This window comes from Cydia pomonella, chromosome 10, assembly GCF_033807575.1.
Source record: "Cydia pomonella isolate Wapato2018A chromosome 10, ilCydPomo1, whole genome shotgun sequence".
Taxonomy (NCBI): domain Eukaryota; kingdom Metazoa; phylum Arthropoda; class Insecta; order Lepidoptera; family Tortricidae; genus Cydia; species Cydia pomonella.
The window spans coordinates 5,665,465-5,686,258 of NC_084712.1; the positions used below are offsets into that span (position 1 = coordinate 5,665,465).

Below are 20,794 nucleotides of genomic sequence, written 5' to 3' on the forward strand. Positions count from 1 at the left end.
CGCCAAACGTGTACTATGCGTCGTTGAAGAGTACCATTCTGATCATCATCAGCAGTTCCACTTCATCAAATGTCACTTTTTTTAATGTAAATGCTTGATTTGTTACAGAAAATACAAAAATCACTATATGTATGCCTTTCACATTTGAAGAGTTTCCTCGATTCCTCATGGATCCCATCATCAGAACTGAGTTTTGACAAAAACGGGACCAATCTGTATATATATTAATTCAAACAAAAAAATAATTTTCAAAATCGGTTCAGAAATGACGGAGTTATGGAGTAACAAACATTAAACAACCGAATTTATAACCTCCTCTTTTGAAATCTTGAAGTCGGTTAAAAAGCAATACGAAAATAAAATATGTTAACGGCACCAATCATGGGACATTTAGGAGAAAATTTGGAGTATTTTTGATATTTCACCGAAATCTGTAATTTTTTTAACGCTTTACGTTTACGCTTTAAAAGTTGAATATCCAATTCGTCTTTTATGTTTTCTATGTATTTAATGAAAGCTACTGCAATTGATTTCAATATTATTAACCAATTAGAACTGTGATTTTTTGCTCCAGTCATGGGATGTATGGCGACATTCATTTTCAAACTAACAAATACTATCAATGAAAAATTAAACTTAAGCAGCTCTTTGGCTCTTGTTTATGGTAAAATGTTGCCAGCGATTAAAAACTGATGGTAAATACTTATTTTACAGGATTTGGATCCTATTACTGGTGCCTATAGGGGTGTTCACTATATGTATCGGCAAAGTCACGTGTCTATTTCCGTACATGATTTAAACAATAAACAAATAAATATTTGGGGACACAGATCGACCTAGCCCCAAACTAAGCAAAGCAAAAGGCGGCGATATACATACTTATATAGATAAATACATACTTTATGCATCCATTGGCGTTTTATATCAAGAATTGCCTTGGCTAGGCCCCTTGATGATATTGTTTACGGGATAAACACAGGCTCATCTCCGCGAGTAGGTATGGGTCTAGGACGTACGCATATATTTTTGCTTGACCCAGATGTTCATCGTGATGAAATACCACCCTCTGGGTGAGCACATAATGTGCCCCTGAGTCTAAGAATAATGTTGTTTATAAATCGATTTAATGCTTCTAGGGCAGTCATAAACGTGTAGGTACGTGATTAAAACACTAAGTTAACATCATCTATATGATCAGATGATTTTTTTTTAGTTAAAACCGTTTTCTAAGTTTTATTCAATTCTCCGCAATTCAACCGCAATGCAACGAATACTTAAAAATATTATAGTTTTTATACTTTTACGGTCCGATTTAAGTAAAAGAAAAGGTCACATTTACTTGCAATCTCGGAATTTTCTCCGAATCCTTAAGCAACAGGTTTTCTAGTTGCTACCGAATTGTATTGCCTAGCCAAAGTTGATAACGATATCAACTTTGGCTAGGCAATACTATATTTTATGCCAGTGAACAATTTTTACTGAATAATATAATTATAATAATTGCAATTTGATTAGTTTTAGATGTATAATTAATTCTGATATGTCTAAATTATTTTTAATGAAATATTTTTTATATTTTAATTAATGCCCTTCGGCCGCGTACGCAACCAGAGCTTCGTAACCAGATGCGATCGAAAACTATTTCTGCCTTGTACGAAACCGGTTGCAATCAAAAACTAATTTCGTCTTACCCGTAACCAGTTACGATCGAACACTTCTCGTTCTTATACGAAACCAATGTCTGGGCCATCTAGCAATAGGTTTTTTTTTTTCAAATATTTTGTCATGATACTCATGATAATTTCTTATCCTGTGCATTTTTTGGAAACTATTGATTTAACAAAACTCAATTATAACAATATATATATATTTGCCAACAAAGTATTTGAATATTATCAACTGGTACAATTTTTGTGTTCTGATTTTTGACTAGATATATAACGTGTACAGTACTTATACTGTATAACAAGGTGTATAAATATAATCTTAGCTGACTTTATCAACGGTCGAAAGGTTTCGTACAACAAAGAAAAATGTTCGATCGTAACTGATAACTAGTAAGACAGAATTAGTTTTTGATCGCAACCGGTTTCGTACAAGGCAGAAATAGTTTTCGATCGCATCTGGTTACGAAGCTCTGGTTGCGTACGCGGCCGAAGGGAATTAATGCTGACATGTTTGAATTATTTTTAATGAAATGTTTTTTTTTTATGTTTTAAATAAGTTCCTGAGGCTAGTCAAAAACGTAATTTTAATATTAATAGAAAACCATTTTATTATATCAAATTGTACGTATTGCTCACCCGGTATTGTATAGTCGTAGCCCTAAGTATACGTGTTGCATGGTAGATTTTAGGAAATTGTAATAGTCATAGCTTAACGTTATTATTTAAGGCTGTTACTAACACTTATATGGGCTATGCCTGAATTAAATGATTATTTAATTTAATTTAATACAATTCACTGAATTCACTACCAAATAAGTCTTAAAAATAACTAAATATATGCTGCCATCTTATTTTGCATTTGTTGATAAAGTCATCATCTGAAGGTACACCCGTACACCGATTTTCGATTTAAGAGCTTAGCACCCTAGCGCTCGGTAGCAGGCGCGGCCTAGCGACACGAAGACGTGAATGCGGTCAGCGGACCCCAAGATACTTTCCAAATATTGGTCTAGTCAGGGGAGAAAACTAGAGCGTTCGGGCTTTTTCGGCTCCGAGCACAACCACACATAAGATAAGAATATTAATGAATTTTGACAACCCTAAATAACCGAGAGGGGTAGTTCCATACATTAGAAAGGAACAACATGATACGGCCCTGTATCGCTATAAAACTTCGGCTTTGTAGGAAGTTTTCTTCTGTACAGTACTATTATTTATTCCGTGGTCTAGTGTAGCCACTGTAGCCAATGACAATAAACAATGGATTGTCAATCGTTGGCTAAAACCTATCGTTAGTAAAGCCAATTAATTACTTTGCCAACTTATTGGCTCATTCCGAAATCTATTATCTGCCATTTCAAACACCTATTAGGGCCAACCTAGGACGATCAATTCCATCAAACCTACCTAATGTCCATTTAACACTGTCAAACGACCGTGAGGTCATCGTTTAGTCTTTATTTATGGCCGACAGATTGCATGAACTATTACTATTTATACCTCTAGTTAATTACGAGCGGACGTTACGTTATGTGTATTACGATCTGTTTGAAATAGTGTTTTATTCCCTGTGGTGTGAAGTTTTATGAGGTTTTTTCTATTACGAGCTTACAATACCGGCAACGGATATGAAAGGTACTTTCCGATAACGTTTACGCTAGCGCTACAGGGCCTTGGTGCCGGGTTGACGCTGACGCTGTACGCTGTTTACAGCGTCACGTTCTATAACAATGTGGCTGCCCTCCCAATCCTCACATATAGGTCAACTAGAGAAGTACGAGGGTGGTTTGATAAGTCAGTGACTTTTTGCAAAAAAAAAAACTTTTTCACCTTTTTTAGTTTTATTTCTCTACATAATCTCCTTTCAACTCCATACACTTCATCCAACGATGTTCCAGTTTTTTCAACCCCGCCATAAAATATTTTTTGTCAACCCCTGAAAAATATGCTTCAGTTTCAGCTATGACTTCCTCATTTGATGAAAATCTTTTCCCACCGAGCCATTCCTTCATGTTTGGGAATAAAAACAAATCACATGGGGCCAAATCTGGAGATTAAGGTGGGTGGGGCAGTATTTCGTAACTCAATTCTACTAATTTGGCTGTTGCGACTGCTGACGAGTGTGCAGGGGCATTGTCGTGGTGAAAAAGGATTTTCTTCTTTGCCAGATGTGGCCGTTTTTTCACAACTTCTGCGTTAAATTTTTCCAACAAAGTAGTATAATAAGGGCCATTTATTGTTTTACCTTTCTCTAAATAATCTATATAAATAACCTCTTGGCTATCCCAAAAAACAGTGGCCATTACCTTTCCTGCCGAATTAAAGGTTTTCGCTTTCTTTGGGGGCCGTTCGTTAGCAGATGTCCACTGTTTTGACTGATTATAATTCGTCTGTGTAATTCGTGAGTTTTATCAGGTAGTCGTAGAAAAAGTATTGTATCCAACGTTGTATAAGTAGGTCAAAAAATGTTCGTGGCGTATTCCGTACACCTGCGGCTCACATTGTAACCCGCGACACTCGCGTTTTATGACCCTTCTTATACAATGGTTGCATAAAATACTATTAGTCCCAAACTCTGCTACGTTCCACTAGAAAATCGCCGCATAACTTATCGATCAGCTGCCTAAGATAACTGGCGTAAGGATTGTTCGCCGTTTTATTATTAATGTCATAGTCATCATAGTATTCTCGACTTTGCCGGTCTTTGTTAATACTAACCCGTACCCGGTCTGAGGGGTTGAGTACCACCAGAGGTCCATACAGGTACGAGAATAATTTTCTAACAGCTTTCATTGAAGGCAGTGTCTCTTCAGATTCCTTATACCACCGTGGTGTCTGTGTCGTGGTCAAAGCTAGCCGGAAGAAAGATGGCACTGGGGATTTAATCTTATCCCAACATTGCGCATGCTTGTTTTTTAAACGTATTTTTCCTGGATTAACTATTACACATAAAGCACTCACTATGATCACAGCAATCTTCAACATTTTATTGTTAATCGTAATTGGCAAATGCGGACCACCTATCTGTTTACTGTCCGTTTTGTCACTAGCGATTTGTTTAACTAAGTAGGTTTAGGTCCGTCGTCCGATGCATATTACTGTGGACCATCTACATTGTTTATTATACGTTTGAACGCTACAGCAGATATAAAGAACCACGTGCTCATATGTGAACGTACTACATACTCGTACAGTTTATAAAGTGACAGTTATGTTTTAGGTAGATAAGTATAGCAAAAACAGGCAACTAATACTACTTCACAGCCGGTTTTCAAAAGAATTTGAGACAATTGATCTATTTTAAAATATTTAGAACCATCAATATTAAGGTAGGACCTTTATATTGTTAAGATTTTTAAAAACTCCGGAATACATTTTTAGATTGGTCCTCTTTAAGGTAAGATTAAATTATATCTACAGTGTGTAAATCCAATACGTGTGATAATTGATAAATTAAACCAGATATAGAATTTATCCGTGTGATCATTAATTAACAGTTTTTTTAGGTTCCACTTAATGATGACACGGTTATTAATTTTTGAATTTTTGAAAATATGAACAACCTGTATATAGATATTTTTGTTAAAGGTATCTAATGTTTTGAGACCAGAGTTTTGACTTCTAGTACTGAACTGTGAGAAACAACGCGTGATATTCGTAATAGGTTCTATCAAATTTGATACCCATTTAACTACCAGATTAAATAGCCAATTATTTTAATTCTAATACCGAATTTAATTTAAAGATAAAATAATAATTACAATATGGAACAATAACTTATATAAACTTAAAAATAATAATATAAACTAAAAATAAGCTTAAAATAAAGGTCCTATAAATAAAACACATCCTCCAATCCAAGTCACTGCCGATGGGCAGTGTGCCCAGAAGGCTGGCCGCATTACCACGTTGAATGGCAATGCTAATGCGTTGAGCAAAATACTGGCCAGCCTTCTGGTCACCTGTGGCGTCTATAAGGCGCGCCGCTAAATCTTTGTACAAATATAATTAATAATTCTAATTGTTATTACAAAAGCCGTCTGGCGACAAAAATACAATTTTTAATTTATATATCTGTCTACATTTCGACACCCGCGGTTTTGGGAGAGAGGCCTATTACTTACAATAATCAGATGGAAGTAAGTGCTGGCTGTCCATTAGAGAAGGGTCTAAGGACCACATGGACCATAAGGACCCTTCTCTGATGGAAAGACACATATTCGCTTCAACCAGGAGGGCTTCGTTAGCTCCATACCTCTATCGGAATTTATGTCCCAGAGGCACGAGTTCGAATATCGACTGAGACGGGAAATTACTTTCTGTTATTTTATTTATTTTTATTTATAAAATCCCAATAATGTTGTCCCCAGGATGCCAGCCGAAAGCTATCTGGCTACTGAACCGTCACGGTGCTACCAATCCAGAGGCGGATGAACTGCCCCAGCTGCAGCACTTGACAGCGTTCCGGGACAACGTAGTGAAGAACTACCACGATGGCTACAATAAGGAGGTAAGTTTAGGCCACTACAAGATTCCAATCGGGGTGTGGAGCGAAATCTAAAACTGCAGAGATATATGGAAGTTGTTCTTAAAGGTTACGAGATTTAACAAAGGCCGTAAAAAGGAAATGTACAAGTTTGTTAAAATTGTCATCGAGTGCTGATAGAATAGACAATAGAACATTTGGAGGTCTGTTATTTCAATACTTTCTGCTGAACTGTCAGCTAGCAACCAGTTCATAAATTAGAATATCAATGCGACTTCATATACCAAGCACGACTTGACATAGGTATGAAGTTTGCGGGGTCAAGCCAGTCGCGGCGAGACGTGCTAGACTTGCTGTTCTAATGCAATATTTCAACCTCTTTCAGCCCAGAATGTGCCTCGGTGACCAATCGCTGCTCACTCGCTGGGCGTGGAACCCGCGGCAGAACCTCACGTTCGCCGGGGACCTCACGACCAACGGTTACATGCGCACTGAAGAGCTAGCACAGACTTGGGTTTCCCGCTATCCTAGTCTTCTGACTGACAACAAGCACGATTACATGGTGAGTTTTAGCCAACTGTTATCATTTCTCAGGCTAACGGCGATAAAGGAGACACGAGTAAACAACACAAAAATATAGAACTAAGAAATCAAAACACTATAATTAAAAATCCTCAGATCATCGCTAACACATTCAATGATTACTTTAGCTCTGTAGGCCAAAGCACGGACACAAATCAGCCCCGTGGTCGCCCTTGTCCTTCCCCATCCATCAAATCAATGTTCCTTCAGCCCGTCACTGAATTAGAAGTACAAAGAGTTATAAAGAACCTACCAAACAAATGCACTTGCGGCTTTGACGAAATACCCCCAACTCTAATAAAGGCATGTAATGACGAACTAACACCACCGATCACATTATTAATCAACCAGTCCTTCCATGAATGTTGCTTTCCTGACAAATTAAAAATAGCAGCTATAAAACCAGTTTTAAAAAAGGGCGGAAAACAACATAATATTGCCGACTACAGACCAATCGCTCTTCTACCCACAATCTCAAAAATATTTGAAAGATGCATGGCTGACCGAATTTATAACTTTCTAGAAAAGTTCAACTTATTAGAAGAGAACCAATTTGCCTTTCGCCAAAATCGATCAACCACCTTAGCAGTCTACACATTTATCCAAGGAATACTGGAACACCTTAAAACTAAAAACTACGCTATTGGTCTTTTGTTGGACATGTCCAAAGCCTACGACAGAGTTTCTCACCCAATATTACTCACCAAACTGTATGAAATCGGGATTCGTGGCGATGCTCATAATTGGTTAAAATCATATCTTAACAATAGGCAACAGTTCGTACTAATAGACCATCACTATAAAGATTCCGACAAACTAATAAAACAGCAATCTAAATGGCACACCATCAATAGTTCTATCCCCCAAGGTAGCGTATTAGGATGTTTGCTGTTCCTAATATATATAAACGATCTTCCTAAAATAACCAACCACAAATGTATCATATTTGCTGACGACGTGACCCTCCTGTTTAGACATGACAACGACTCCAATGACTACTCCTACATTAAGGAAACTTACACAAATATCACAGACTGGTTACAGGAACACAATTTAATAATTAATACAAATAAAACAAAGATAATACAATTCAGACCCTATCAGAAAAAGCCTACCGATTTAACACCGCTGTTGCAGGATCTAAAAATAAATGAAGACACAGAATGCACTTTATTAGGAATAACTATTGACACTCATATCAACTGGACAAAACATATATCAAAAGTAAAATCAAAACTATCTACTTTCCTTTTTGCCCTGAGCATTCTAAAGTCAAACACTCATACTGAGTGCGCGTTGTCCGCATATCACTCTTACGCTCAAGCTTGGTTACGTTACGGTATTATGTTATGGGGTCATAGCAGTGACGCTCATGATCTCTTTATAGCCCAAAAAAAATGTGTCCGCATACTAACTAATATACAACAAACCGACAGTTGCAAGAAACATTTCACCAACCTCCAAATTTTGACTCTCCCCTCTCTCTACATTCTAGAAATTTCAACTTTTGTCCGAAAGAATATAAAATTATTTGAATATTGTAAAAGTGCACGTCGAAATAATAAGCTCTCACCCCCGGAACCAATTTTAGATATCTACAAAAAAGGCCCTTATTTCAGGGCCAACCAGGTTTACAACAAACTGCCCAACAAAATTAGAAACATAGAAAATTTAAAGTCATTCATATCAAATTTAAAATTATTTTTAATGGAGAAGGCATACTATTCCGTCCAAGAGTTCATGGAAGATAACTTTATTTTGTAATTACTAATGATATTCCCTTATTGCATATTATATATCCCTAATTAACACCTTGTGTACTGAAATGTTAATTTAGGTACGACTATTTAATTCTTAGTTAATTCTTTAATAAGTTTAGACAATGTTGTTTATATTTAATTAAGAACATTACATGATAGAAACTAGAATACCTAGATGTAAGATTATTTGCAATGCCCTAACAGGGTGCCATGTGTTTTCACACTCTAATATAACATCTATTATGTACCATGGTTTCGCAATAAAGATTTCTATTTCTATTTCTATTTCTAGAGTCGTAGTATCCGGGAGTACTGTCTCTTGCTGTACTTCAGAACCTCGTCAACAGTCGTCGAGGACATTACGACTAAATTAATAAGCGGACTGAGGAGCTGGCACAGAGTTGGGTTAGCAGCTAGTCTGGTCATAGACATATATATTACTTCGTGTAATATGGCGCTGTGTTTTGCTTAACGAAAATTTTCGATCGGAATTGTATGCATGGGCTTATCTTTACTTTTTTAGATCTATGAGTCTGGTCTTCTCATTGACAACAAGCACGCGATTACTTGGTTAGTTCTTCAGAAACCGTTATCTGACTAATATGAGGTTCTCAGACTGTTCATTTTGAGACAGTTATGTGGCATCTTGAGTCAAATGGCCAACAATTGACCATACTTAAAATCTTAACTGGTCAAAGGTTGACTGGAAGAGATCCCTTCCAAATTTTGTTATCTGCCTCTCTATCGCTATTGCATATTAGAGCGACAGAGAGGCGGATAAAGAAATTTGCAACATGCAAATATTGAATATGCAAGAGCGATAGAGCCGATAGATAGCAGGTAAGTAAATAAAGAATTTTGACTTTCGTTTTTTCGGTAGACCGTCAGGGCTCGTGCATACTGGTAACATTTTTATTAAGTATTATTATATTATGATTATAATTTCAGTTCAAATTCGCGAAGGACAAGCGTTCCTCGGAATCGTTCCACGCCTTCACTGCAGGCCTGTTTCGGTCGCGTCCCGAAGATCTTGACTTGCCGCACGATAACGACGAGAAACTGCTTAAGGTAGGCCCTTCAATCGAGACAACAATATGGGTAGAAAACGTTTAGGTAAACTGGCGTCTCTCCTGTGGGCAATACAACGATCAGGTACATTTTACAAAGGCTTTCATCATACAGCATTTAAGAAAATTAATACAAGGTTGGACATGCATGGATGTATAATCCAAAAATGCAATTAAGAGTCTAGAAAAAAAAAGGCTTTAAAGTTGATTTATTTTATGATGTCCACAGCAAATATAAACAATATTAACTCATACTAAATAGTTTTTCGACGGGTTTCTATTGTTTCCCATAAAGTTTTAAGTTATAATGTATTGTTTGTCCGCATTTTCGTTAGCCATAATTTGGTTTTTCTCAGAAACTCGTAACTTTTCAGGATTGCCATAAAACAAACCTAACCTAACCTATCTATAGGATAACCTAAGGAAATTCCTGAAAAGTTAACGGTTTCACAGTTATGACTAATGACTATAATTACATTATGATTTTCGATAATTATGCGAAAGAAAGGGATCCGGTTTTTCGACCCCTACATCTCTGATTCAATGGTAAAAGGTACTAAAAATAATCTAAAGTCTTTAAAATTAACTATATCTGACTGCGAAATAAGATAAATATTATTATGTTTTCCTATATGTATACCTAATATAACCAACAAGCGAAACCTCACGGCGAAGGCGTAGGTAGGTACGTCACGTGAGTAACGTGAGTATTGTTAACTCTAACGTCTAACTTTATATTACATCACAATGTGCTTCTATTTAATTATGTTTACCCCGGAACAGATAGGCCATTAAAATACAGGCATGAGCTTTTAAGTCTTGGTTTTATCTAGGCAGTAAAGCGTCTAGAGACAACTTGACTTTGATTACTTTTAGGTTGACATTTATTAAAAATCGATATGCGGACTTTTATTTTACCTCCCTGTCCACACTTTTCGTTTTTGCCTAACATGCGATTTATTTTCAGCCAGACAAATTCTGCCCAGCGTGGAGCAGAGACATCGGAGATAGCAATGAGACCCTCAGGCAGCGGGATATCTTCGAGTCCAAGCACGAGTGGGCAGATGTGAGTTATTCAGCTACTTACATACCTACCCTCAGATTACAGAACTTCCGAGTAAACGTAGTCGAGAGCGTTTTTACCTAAGCCTAACCCGAGGTAGACAGTTAAGGAAAAATTCAATTACAAACCGCCCGAAAATCAAACCTTGATAAACCTACAGAAGTATTATTGGCTAAGGCATAATAAATTTAAATCTTCTCGGGTCAGAGGTGTAGGGTTAGAGCCGGTGTAGCTTTATTTGACGTTCATAAGCGCATTGTAATAATAAACTATCTTTATCTTTATCTTTGACGACCGGTTTGGCCTAGTGGGTAATGACCCTGCCTACGAAGCTGAGGGTCCCGGGTTCAAATCCTGATAAGGGCATTTATTTGTGTGATGAGCATGATATTTGTTCCTGAGTCAAGGGTGTTTTCTATGTATTTAAGTATTTATATATTTTAAATATCGTTGTCTAAGTACCCTCAACACAAGCCTTATTGAGCTTACTGTGAGACTTAGTCAATTTGTGTAATAATGTCCTATAATATTTATTTATTTATCTTTAAATACTATAGGTCAGGGATCAGCAAACTTTTGAACAAAAGAGCCAACCGCCGTTGACATCATCAGTTGACATCAGAGATTTTTTTGAGTCGCTTGAAGAGCCGCAATTGTAGGTACCTCCAAAGAGTCGCATGCAGCTCGCGAGCCGCGGTTTGCTGGCCCCTGTACTAGGTGATTTACTAGAACACAATTACCATGTTTTGTGAGTTACATTTCTGTCGTGACCACACATTTTGTGTCGTGTCCTACCACAATAACATGACCCAACCTCTGCGGATGTCACGAATTCCTGTTTAGGTGTCCCAAATTAATTTGTATTTTTAATTCTCATTGTAACCTTGTCCGTGTTTTATATGGGTCAAAAAAATTGTCATTAGCACAAACACAATAAATGGAACTAATTAATTATTCTGGTATGCGGGATTAGGTAGTTGGATTAGCTGGTCAGTTATTTAATACGGTCAATTGGTATGTTTCGGTTGTACCTAGAATGAAATGGGGCTATAACTGTCACTAACCACCACCACGTACCTAAATGAACGTAAGGGCACCCGCACCCGCTAGCTGGCGCGGTTGCACGGAACGGATGAACGGAATAACGAATAATATGAGCAACGCTAACTGGCGTGGACGCGTGCGACGGATACCTACATTAGCACACGCGTGCGCCCGCTCCGTGCACCCGCACCAGCTAGCGGTCGCCCTAATTTAGAGAAAAGGATCCAACCCCAAAAATCTGACGATTAAATTTGAACTTTCTGTCATAAAGAAAAGTCATTATGTATTAGTTATGTTCTAATACACATATAAAACAACGAAGAATTTCCATGATCATAGAGAAATAAGTAAGCATTAGAGTGCTCACTCCATCAATTCCATCATACATCAGTTTTCTCACCAAAACGCTTATTATTTTCGTATAGGCGACTAAATGTCAAACGTAACGTAAAACTAATATTATAACCAGATTAATGGGAACTCTATTTTCAACTCCTTCTGCTTGTAATATTAGTTGTAAATTTTTGAGCAATACACTTTTCGTCATTCGCGACACTCGTGACATCTAGTGTCATGTAGCAGCGGTACTGATAAATCCGCTACTTGACGGTAGATATCGACTACGAAAATAATAAGCGTTTTGGGAAGAAAACTGATGTATAGAGTGAGCACTCTATGCTTACTTATTTCTCTATGCCAAGATCGAGGAAATCGATTATAAGTATAGGTATTGTATCCTAACCTTTAGGATAATCGGCTTAAGTAATCTAACCTAACCTTTAGAACCTATAAAGCATTTGTAATTATGGACTTCCTCAACTCGTCCGCGCGAAAGAAAATAGGGCTTGTTTTAATTATTTTACTTCACTATACATGCAATAAAATGAAATAAAGCATCGAGCAGATAGCTTTTCTTAGTTTTCTTGGCTCTCCTATTCGTCTATCTATATACATAAATAAAGCGAGATTTCGCTATTGCGTAGGTATGTAGTTATGTAGCTACTATTGGCATTATTGTTAACGGTAAATTTATACCTATTAGTGATGTGTTAGTACCTTCATACATCAAAACCTTAATGTATTTTGGAATACACGTCACTCTGTCAGGACATCAGCGTTTGTTCCCATGGAACATATTTTGCATCTTCGCCAACTTATGCAGAGTGCTATGTGGATTTTGTCTGTCCAGCACATTGGACCTCTACTAGGTATTCCCCCTTTCACTTTTCCAGTGACTGCACTTCAAATCAAAACAAACAATCTCTTCTTTGTCGTATCCTGGTAGCTGAGGGACGTGACGACTGTGGATACCTACTCTTCACCAGTGTTCTCCAAGCCGCTTTATGCTATCTTGCGCCCGGTGTATGCTAGCCTGTAATGTTGCTTTTCTCTCTTAGGTAATTCTGTCCGCCCAAAGCTGGCCATACGCCCATCCCTACGCTTCCTTGCCATGTGGCCAGTGATCACAACTCACACAATAACTCTCATTATTCAGATGGTGAGCAACATATCTTCGCGCCTGGGCTTCACGTACGACATCGACCGCAGTATCATTAAAAACATCTACCAGATGTGCCGCTACAACAAGGCTTGGGACATCACCCAAATATCGCCCTGGTGCTCGGTAAGTCACTTATCTCAATGAAAAATATTTCAGATGCATGTAAACATTTCTTCCCATATTAAGTACGTTAAATGAAGTAATTATATATAGACATCTATGTGAAACGTCTTATGCACGCTATAGGAAAGCAGAGCTTAAAGCGTGACCCAACAATCAATATTGCATAAACAATAAAATTAAATGAAATGAAAAATCTTTATTTCAGGCAACTAGTGCCCCTACAAACTCGTAAATGTCTTAAAACTAGAAAATATACGTTGAAACTAAACACTACAAAACACGTTATGGTGGGCATGCGTAGCCACAGTTTCAGGGAGCCAGCCGTGGAACCGCCGAAACATGACACCCTTCGGCCAAAACTCCTCGGTGAAAGTTACTAGACGCTCAGTCGGAACGCTCATCACAAAAGAATTAAAATTCAGATTTTGAACAGACTCCAAGTTATAACACTGCAGAACTCCAAGAAATTTTGAACTAAGTAATCACAATGGCCATCCCATTTCCCAAAAGCCCAAGGAATTGATGATCCGACCCTGACCTTTGGTTTCCGACCCGAATGTCAGATCTATAGATCACCAATAATAAAACAATTAGTATCAGATTTCATACGAGCCTGGCCTCATTTATATAGGAGCCGGCCCTTGAGTCAATAGGTTAATGTGTTCTAAATTTACCGTCGTAAATATCATTATTATTCTGCGTACCATCACACGATTATCAATTTGTAAATTTCTTTTTTTTTAACTAAATGGATCGCTACGACTAACGCGTCAAACATAAAAAGGTCACAAAAAGTGTGGTGTTTTGTGTGGATGTGGAAAACACCAAGTCCGTGTTTTATAAAGTCTTTTTCGTATGCCTTTAGTAATCGACCTTTGCGCAATTTCTAGACATTATTAACTGACTTTCGAAAATAGGAGGAGGCTCTGAATTCTCAATCCATCCGAATATTTATTAACACAGTTCATTTAATGCATTCCAGGCATTCTCCCGCGAAGACCTTCGACGTTTCGAGTATGCTGAAGACCTGGAAACCTTCTACAAGTATGGCTATGGGTCGGAGACCAGCCCCAAGTTGGCCTGCCCGCTCATCAAGGATATGATGGATTTCTTCTATAAACATGTCAACGCAAGTAAGTCTTTCATCATCATTAATTATCACAAATCGTACCTCGGAGTTGATTTTGATTGAATCGTCACAAAAACAGGACCGAAAAAGCTAACTTAGTAAAATGCATTGCATTTACTCACTTCGAGAACAATTGTAAACCTCGAAGGGAATATAATGATGACATCAAGCTAATTTGATGGAGACCGAAAGTATCCATTAGAGCTCTGCGATAAAATGTGACTGCGGCCGTCAAAACGTCCCACTTTGTCGCTTGCCATACAACAAGATACGAGCAAATCTTGTCCTTATCAGGCGGGTCCACACAGAGCGAGCGAGCGAGCACGTACGTGAGAGGCAATTTCCTCACGCACAAACCGGCCGAGGCACGTCTACACTGGCCTGACTAAGCTTAGAGTCGGATCAAGCTAAATTCCGCAAACTTTGCAATGACAAACGCGTAACGGTGGTGACTCCGTACCACCATAAGTCAAAATTTTACGTCGATCGTTTATGAAGGCCTTTCCATAACTTGTCACGGTCAGGATAGTGCAATTTTTTTTTAATACACTATTTTTTTTGGCCAATAAAGTAACCCATAATTTTGGTTCGCAGACGTCCCGCAGCAGCCGGTGTCGCAGATCCTGTTCGGTGAAGCCCCCGCCGTGCTGCTGCTGACGGGCGCGCTGGGCGGGCGCCGCGACGACGCGCCGCTCACCGGAGACAACTTCCACACCGTCCCCGCGCAGAGCCGCAAGTGGAGCTCCTCGGCCGCCTCGCCGTTCAATGGGAACCTAGCTGCTGTTCTGTACAAGTAAGCTGTTCGTGTGTTCTGTTGCCATCTTGATCGAACAGGTAAAGTCACTTTCTTAGTCGACGAGATCATCTTCCAACATCCCTTAGAACCCCATTTTGGTTTTTACTTGCAGTGCTGTACAAGTATTAAAGACTTAGTAAATGATCCGGAACCGACCTCAATATATTGCTCCAATTGCATAACGCCTCGAAGAAAGTATTTCATTATAAACCATGCAATCTTTAACACGCATATGCTCATTTCTTCAGATGCAACCCTAACGGCAACTTCGGCTACAAGGACCGGCATCAGATCCTCTTCCTCCAGAACGAGCAAACCATGGACTTGCCCTTCTGTAAGGTGGGTTTGTGCGAGTGGTCCGACATCAAGGTCCGTCTTGGTGACATCGCGAACAAATGCAACCTGGACTTCTGCAATGGAGCCGCGACTTTGAACGGCGTTGTGGCTTTAAGTGTTGGTTTGTTTGCGTTCTTTGTGAGATATCTGGCTTAAGTTCGTGTTTTCACTCATGTCAGGTATGATCGAACGTATACTTGAGTATTATATCAGTTTTTTGAGCGTACAATGTAAGTTATGTTATTAGAGAGAGCCGATAGCCGATAGCGAAGCGTCCGTAATCAAAGTAATGGGTACAACAAATCCACCGATGTCTGAAGGAATGAAGCAATCATTATCGATAGATCCAAAATGGATCTAATGATGTTTTTCTTCTTAGATCTAAATTTTTATGTTGACAATTAAAACTGGATCTATACGGAAAATACTTTATATCATTAGATCCATTAAATTATACTATGATCAAAATGGATCTAAAGAGCAATTCATATAGTCGGTTAAAAACAAACGTGACGCTTGGCTACTTGGTGGCTTTTGACGTGTGGCGATTTTGTCACCGATGGCTACTAATGTCCGCAAAACACTTGACCGTTTATTTCCGCAAACATTTCTGTGTTATTAAAACGATGCAACACGAATATTTGAGGAAAACGGCCATGTGTGTAGTGGTATTATTAGTACCCAATGAGTAGCTATCGGTGCACTTATTTAAGTACAAGTACACCAAATACGCATTTTCTAAGCTTTAGTAAAATTTTGACCATGAACAGTTAGTATGAATATTACGAACCTACCTATTGTCAGCTAATCATAGGAGTTTTTTTGACGTACTAATTCCCATAACTGAGTCTGTTACCAGGGGTTGTATTGTTCGTTATTAGCAAATTACTATGAATTAAACAAAGTCATGCTTTCGAACATTTAAGGTACTAAGGTAGGTATTGGAACCCGGCGACGTGTGGCGACGACAACTGCAGACTTCATGTCGCTGTGTTAGTTTCGAACCCGACTGCATACCGCAGCGCCGCGCCGTATCTAGTTAGTTAGTTCTGAGTGTTTCGTGACATCAGCGGCACTGATCTGCGGTCGGGCTCGGCGACGTATAGCTGGCTTCGTGTCGCTAAGTTCGAATGGTATTTCATATAAACCAATCGTGACACGGCGACGTGTCGTATGCAGTCGCCTCACGTCGCCGTCTCAACTTGTACATTTATACATTAGGTACATTATAACAAAATAAAAAATTTAGACTCCTATCAAAGGAAGACATTCTAGACCACATTTTGTATCAGTAAGTTGTATTTTACTTTATAAGAACGTAAATGTACATATAGTTCGTTCGTGTTAAGAACGCAGTGAAACATCAACAACATTACATTTAATTCGGTTAACACACAAAGGACAGGACAACCGTTGCGTTCGAAAGTATGCCTTCAACTGGTCACTGTGATGATGTGATCTTGACTTTTTATTTCTGATTGCTGAGGGGGGGGGGGGGGGGGGCGTGGCTAGGCGGGCGTGCAATGATGAATTCACTGCATTCTTAACGCGAACAAACTATAGGTAGGTAATTCAATAGTCATGGTAATAAAGCATCATTTTCAAAGTATTTTTGAGTAATTGAATTAATGCTACTAGTTTTTGTGATATGGAACCACCAGAAGTCGTTAAAACATAAAAAAGTATATTTCTTGTCGTTAATATTAATCTTTAATGTACAGTCAGCATCAGAAGTGGCTAAACATGTGACGAGTTCATAATGATCCGCACAAGCTTTTATTCCCTTAACGATAAAGTTGTGTTACTTAAGTCATTTTGAATAACTCGCCCGCTCGGCTTCTTCTGGTGTGCTTGTATACACGATGCTACATGAGGAAACCGAAAGATTTTGACAGTGTATACTGATCACATTTAGAGACAAAAATGTCATATAAACTTTTCTGTATTTCGCCTAGTTTCAGAGTTAATTTCAATGTAAAAAAAAAAAAACATCTTCTTATCGTAACTTAGTGCCAAACGCCTTTTTGATCGCGATGATGCCGTTATGGGGTGTAGTCTAAATATCCTTATTGATAGATGTCAAAGAGTGACAAGAACAAGTTATTAGAAAAAAAAACTTAAAAAAAAATTTCAGTGCCAGTTTTACCATAACTTTAACTTTTTATGTACAAATACGCTAAAAATTTGAAAAATAAAAAGACAAAAAAAAATATTTTTGGCGAAATTTACTGAAACTCATATAACATTTTTTCCTTCTTTAGGCCTCAGAAGTCCGTGGTTAAAATCTTTCGGGTTCCCCGTGAGCACCGTGTATTGTACTAAGATATCCTAGATTTTTAAGGTCACCTATAAGTGTCGTTTTAGTACTTAGAGGTAGTTTTTGCTGTGAGATTTTTCAATATTTTAATATCATGCATTTTAACTACAATTTGTGGTTGCTTACGATGTAATCATAGGCTTTATTATTTTAAGCGTTTTTAATTTCTATTAAGTTTTTTAACGTTATCTTTTGTAAATATTAAAAGCAGTCGCGAGCGTAATTATGTGTATTATCCTTTTACTTAAGTATTTCTATAAAATTAGGTGGATTAAGCCGATCGCGCCCAGTTTATATATGTTTTATAGATAGTTTTTCCAACGCTTGTACCATCGGCCACACTGTAAACTGTCCATCGGTGAACCTTATTACAAAAGGCATAAGGTCCACCGATGGACAATTAGTGTTACTGTTTGTACGTATTTTAGTATTAGTTAAGCCCGCTACAAACTAACCCCCTTATTCATAACCGTGTACTAAAGTTACGATGACGCTGATCATCGTTTATCCCTTTCCATCGTACCAATACGTCGGAAAGGGACAAATTATGATCAACGGCATCGTAAATTTAGTACACGTTTATGAATAATGGGGTTAGTGCATAAGCGGATGTTTACGAACGAATATGGGAACCATGAATACCATGATACTTAGTAAAGATTTCGTTTAAGCCTTTCCCAGGCCGCACCAATCTACAAGGTATTCCCAAAAATCCAAATATATTCCAATGAATCCAGCTTTGATGATTCATTTGAAGACAAGTAACATTTCTTGAAAGTGTAATCTAATTTTAACCTTAAATCGGAATGCTAAAGTTGAAATTCTAATGGCGCATATGTGGTCCATAAATCGTACTATGCCTGGAAAAGGGTTAAGAGAGGCAAACATATCACGGAACAAAAAACCAATCAGAGCTATAATCGCGAAAATCAAGCAAATACGTCTTAGTGAAATTAAAAGAGAAAGATCCCCGCAATTTTCGAATTTCGGTTTTCGCGGTAGGCCCCCTGGGACAAACTTAGCCCACAGACGCAATTTATGCAATGCGTTGTGAAATCTGAACCCTGAAATGTGTACCTACCTATGCTTGGGAACATACATAACTTGACATACGCTACGCATGACGAGTAAGTTTCCAAGCATACAAATTGTCATAAGGCATTGGATACGTTGAGTACGCTCAGCTTGTAGTGACAACTTGTAGCTGTAGCTTGTAGTGTTGTAAAACAATTCATGCACTAAGTGTGGAGAGGATCTTTTAAAACAAAGTATAATAGGTACATGTTGGAGAAATTAGTCTCCAGATTAAAACCATGTTAAGGTTTCTTTAAATCTTAATATGCGTTTAGTTTAAGAATTCATAGTTATTGTTATTGGATCTATTCGCGTAAATCAAAGTTGTATCTATTTAGGGCCAAAATAGACATCAGTTATTTGAAATTCTGTAAAAAATTAAAAATATATAGACATATTTATAAATTATACAATTAGATTACAAATACATCAGATTTTATAACTGATTTTCTATACTTTTATCAAACTTGATTTTACCTCTTCTTCAGTATTTGTTATTTTATAATATTTGAATACCTACGTATAGTTATTTGTTTTATAAGGGGGCAAAGTTGTTGTTTAACCGCAAGCGGAAGATTCCAAAATTGAAGCACGAGCGGTTCCAAAAGTCGAATTTTGAGCGTAGGGGTCACGAGGGTTAAATCAATTTTGCCACCGAGAAAAAAATCACCACACCAATATGAGGAAAATACTTACATTAAAACATCAAACAAAATCAAATCCAAACTAACGTTAAATTAAACATTTATTATTGAAAATCATCATTTAAAAGTCAAATTACTTTGCCCCACGTGTGGCAAAATTCTGATCAGTTTTTGGACAACCAAGAGAGGAGCTGGTGTGGTGAAAATTAGTTTTTTAATAGTTGTCTCTTTGTTATTACTTGTAAAGCATTTATATAACAAATATTAATACAAATAACTAATATTTTACAGTAGTTGTGTGCTAAAAACGTTACGAATATATTATTCCATATTTTATGAGAATGTTGCACCAAATAGAAAAAATATATATTTATGTACGTTTATTAGAAATTAAGGAAAACAAAATTTAATATTTTTCGAATCCAAAAATCACAAGTTAACAAGCATTATCGATGTATTTAGCTTATTTAATAAAGTTATTTAGCTTAAATAGCTTCTTAGGTTAACAAAATTCAGTTAATACAAGCATACAGGGTGTTTTTGTATGATTTACCAAATTGTGATTATGCCGGAGGATTTAAAACAGCCTGTATGATAAATGTCTTGTACTTTGTTGGAATGACCAATTGTAAACAAAATGGCTAGGATAATACCTTGCTTAGGGCCACTTGCACCATCCTACTAATTGGGGGTTAACCAGTTAAACCTTGAGTTACCATGGTTACCAGTACAATTTGACACCAGTGTTGGCCGATCGTTAATTTTTGGCCATAAGCATTACAAATTGAACCGTAACGGACGATTACAGTTTACGGTTCAATTTGTAATGTTGTTGTTGTCCTAAAGCACCCCAGAGGTGCAAAGGGCCTTCACAAGCTCGCGCCACGCCTTCCTATCTTCAGCTCGTCTTCTGGCCTCGCTCCAGCTCAACCCGACCGCTCGTAACTCTCTTAGGACGGACCGTTGCTAAGAGTGTATAGGACGTCAATGTGTGTTGTGTCAATTTGTAATGGTTAATCCTAATTAACGTTCGTCCAACACTGTTGGACACTGGGTTAACCAGTTAACCCCGGGTTAGTGCAAGTGGCGCTTAAGGCCACTAAACTTGGAGTTACCTTGGTAACCAGTACAATTTGACACTGGGTTAACGGTTTAACCGGTTAACCCCGGTTTAGTGGGATGGTGCAAGTGGAGTTTAGTCAGCA

At 37.8% G+C, this 20,794-nt stretch overlaps 1 protein-coding gene across 1 annotated transcript in view; it reads left to right on the plus strand.

Annotated features, from left to right (window-relative positions):
* LOC133521918 (multiple inositol polyphosphate phosphatase 1-like) overlaps positions 1–17,053 on the plus strand; it is a 37,114-nt gene extending 20,061 nt beyond the window's left edge. The window contains exons 3-10 of the mRNA XM_061857044.1: positions 6,038–6,177; positions 6,539–6,715; positions 9,444–9,563; positions 10,530–10,628; positions 13,165–13,293; positions 14,276–14,426; positions 15,017–15,215; positions 15,467–17,053. Of these exons, the coding sequence (XP_061713028.1) occupies positions 6,038–6,177; positions 6,539–6,715; positions 9,444–9,563; positions 10,530–10,628; positions 13,165–13,293; positions 14,276–14,426; positions 15,017–15,215; positions 15,467–15,710 (1,259 nt within the window). The 3' untranslated portion in view covers positions 15,711–17,053. The remainder of the gene's footprint in view (positions 1–6,037; positions 6,178–6,538; positions 6,716–9,443; positions 9,564–10,529; positions 10,629–13,164; positions 13,294–14,275; positions 14,427–15,016; positions 15,216–15,466) is intronic.
* Positions 17,054–20,794: the final 3,741 nt, after the last annotated feature.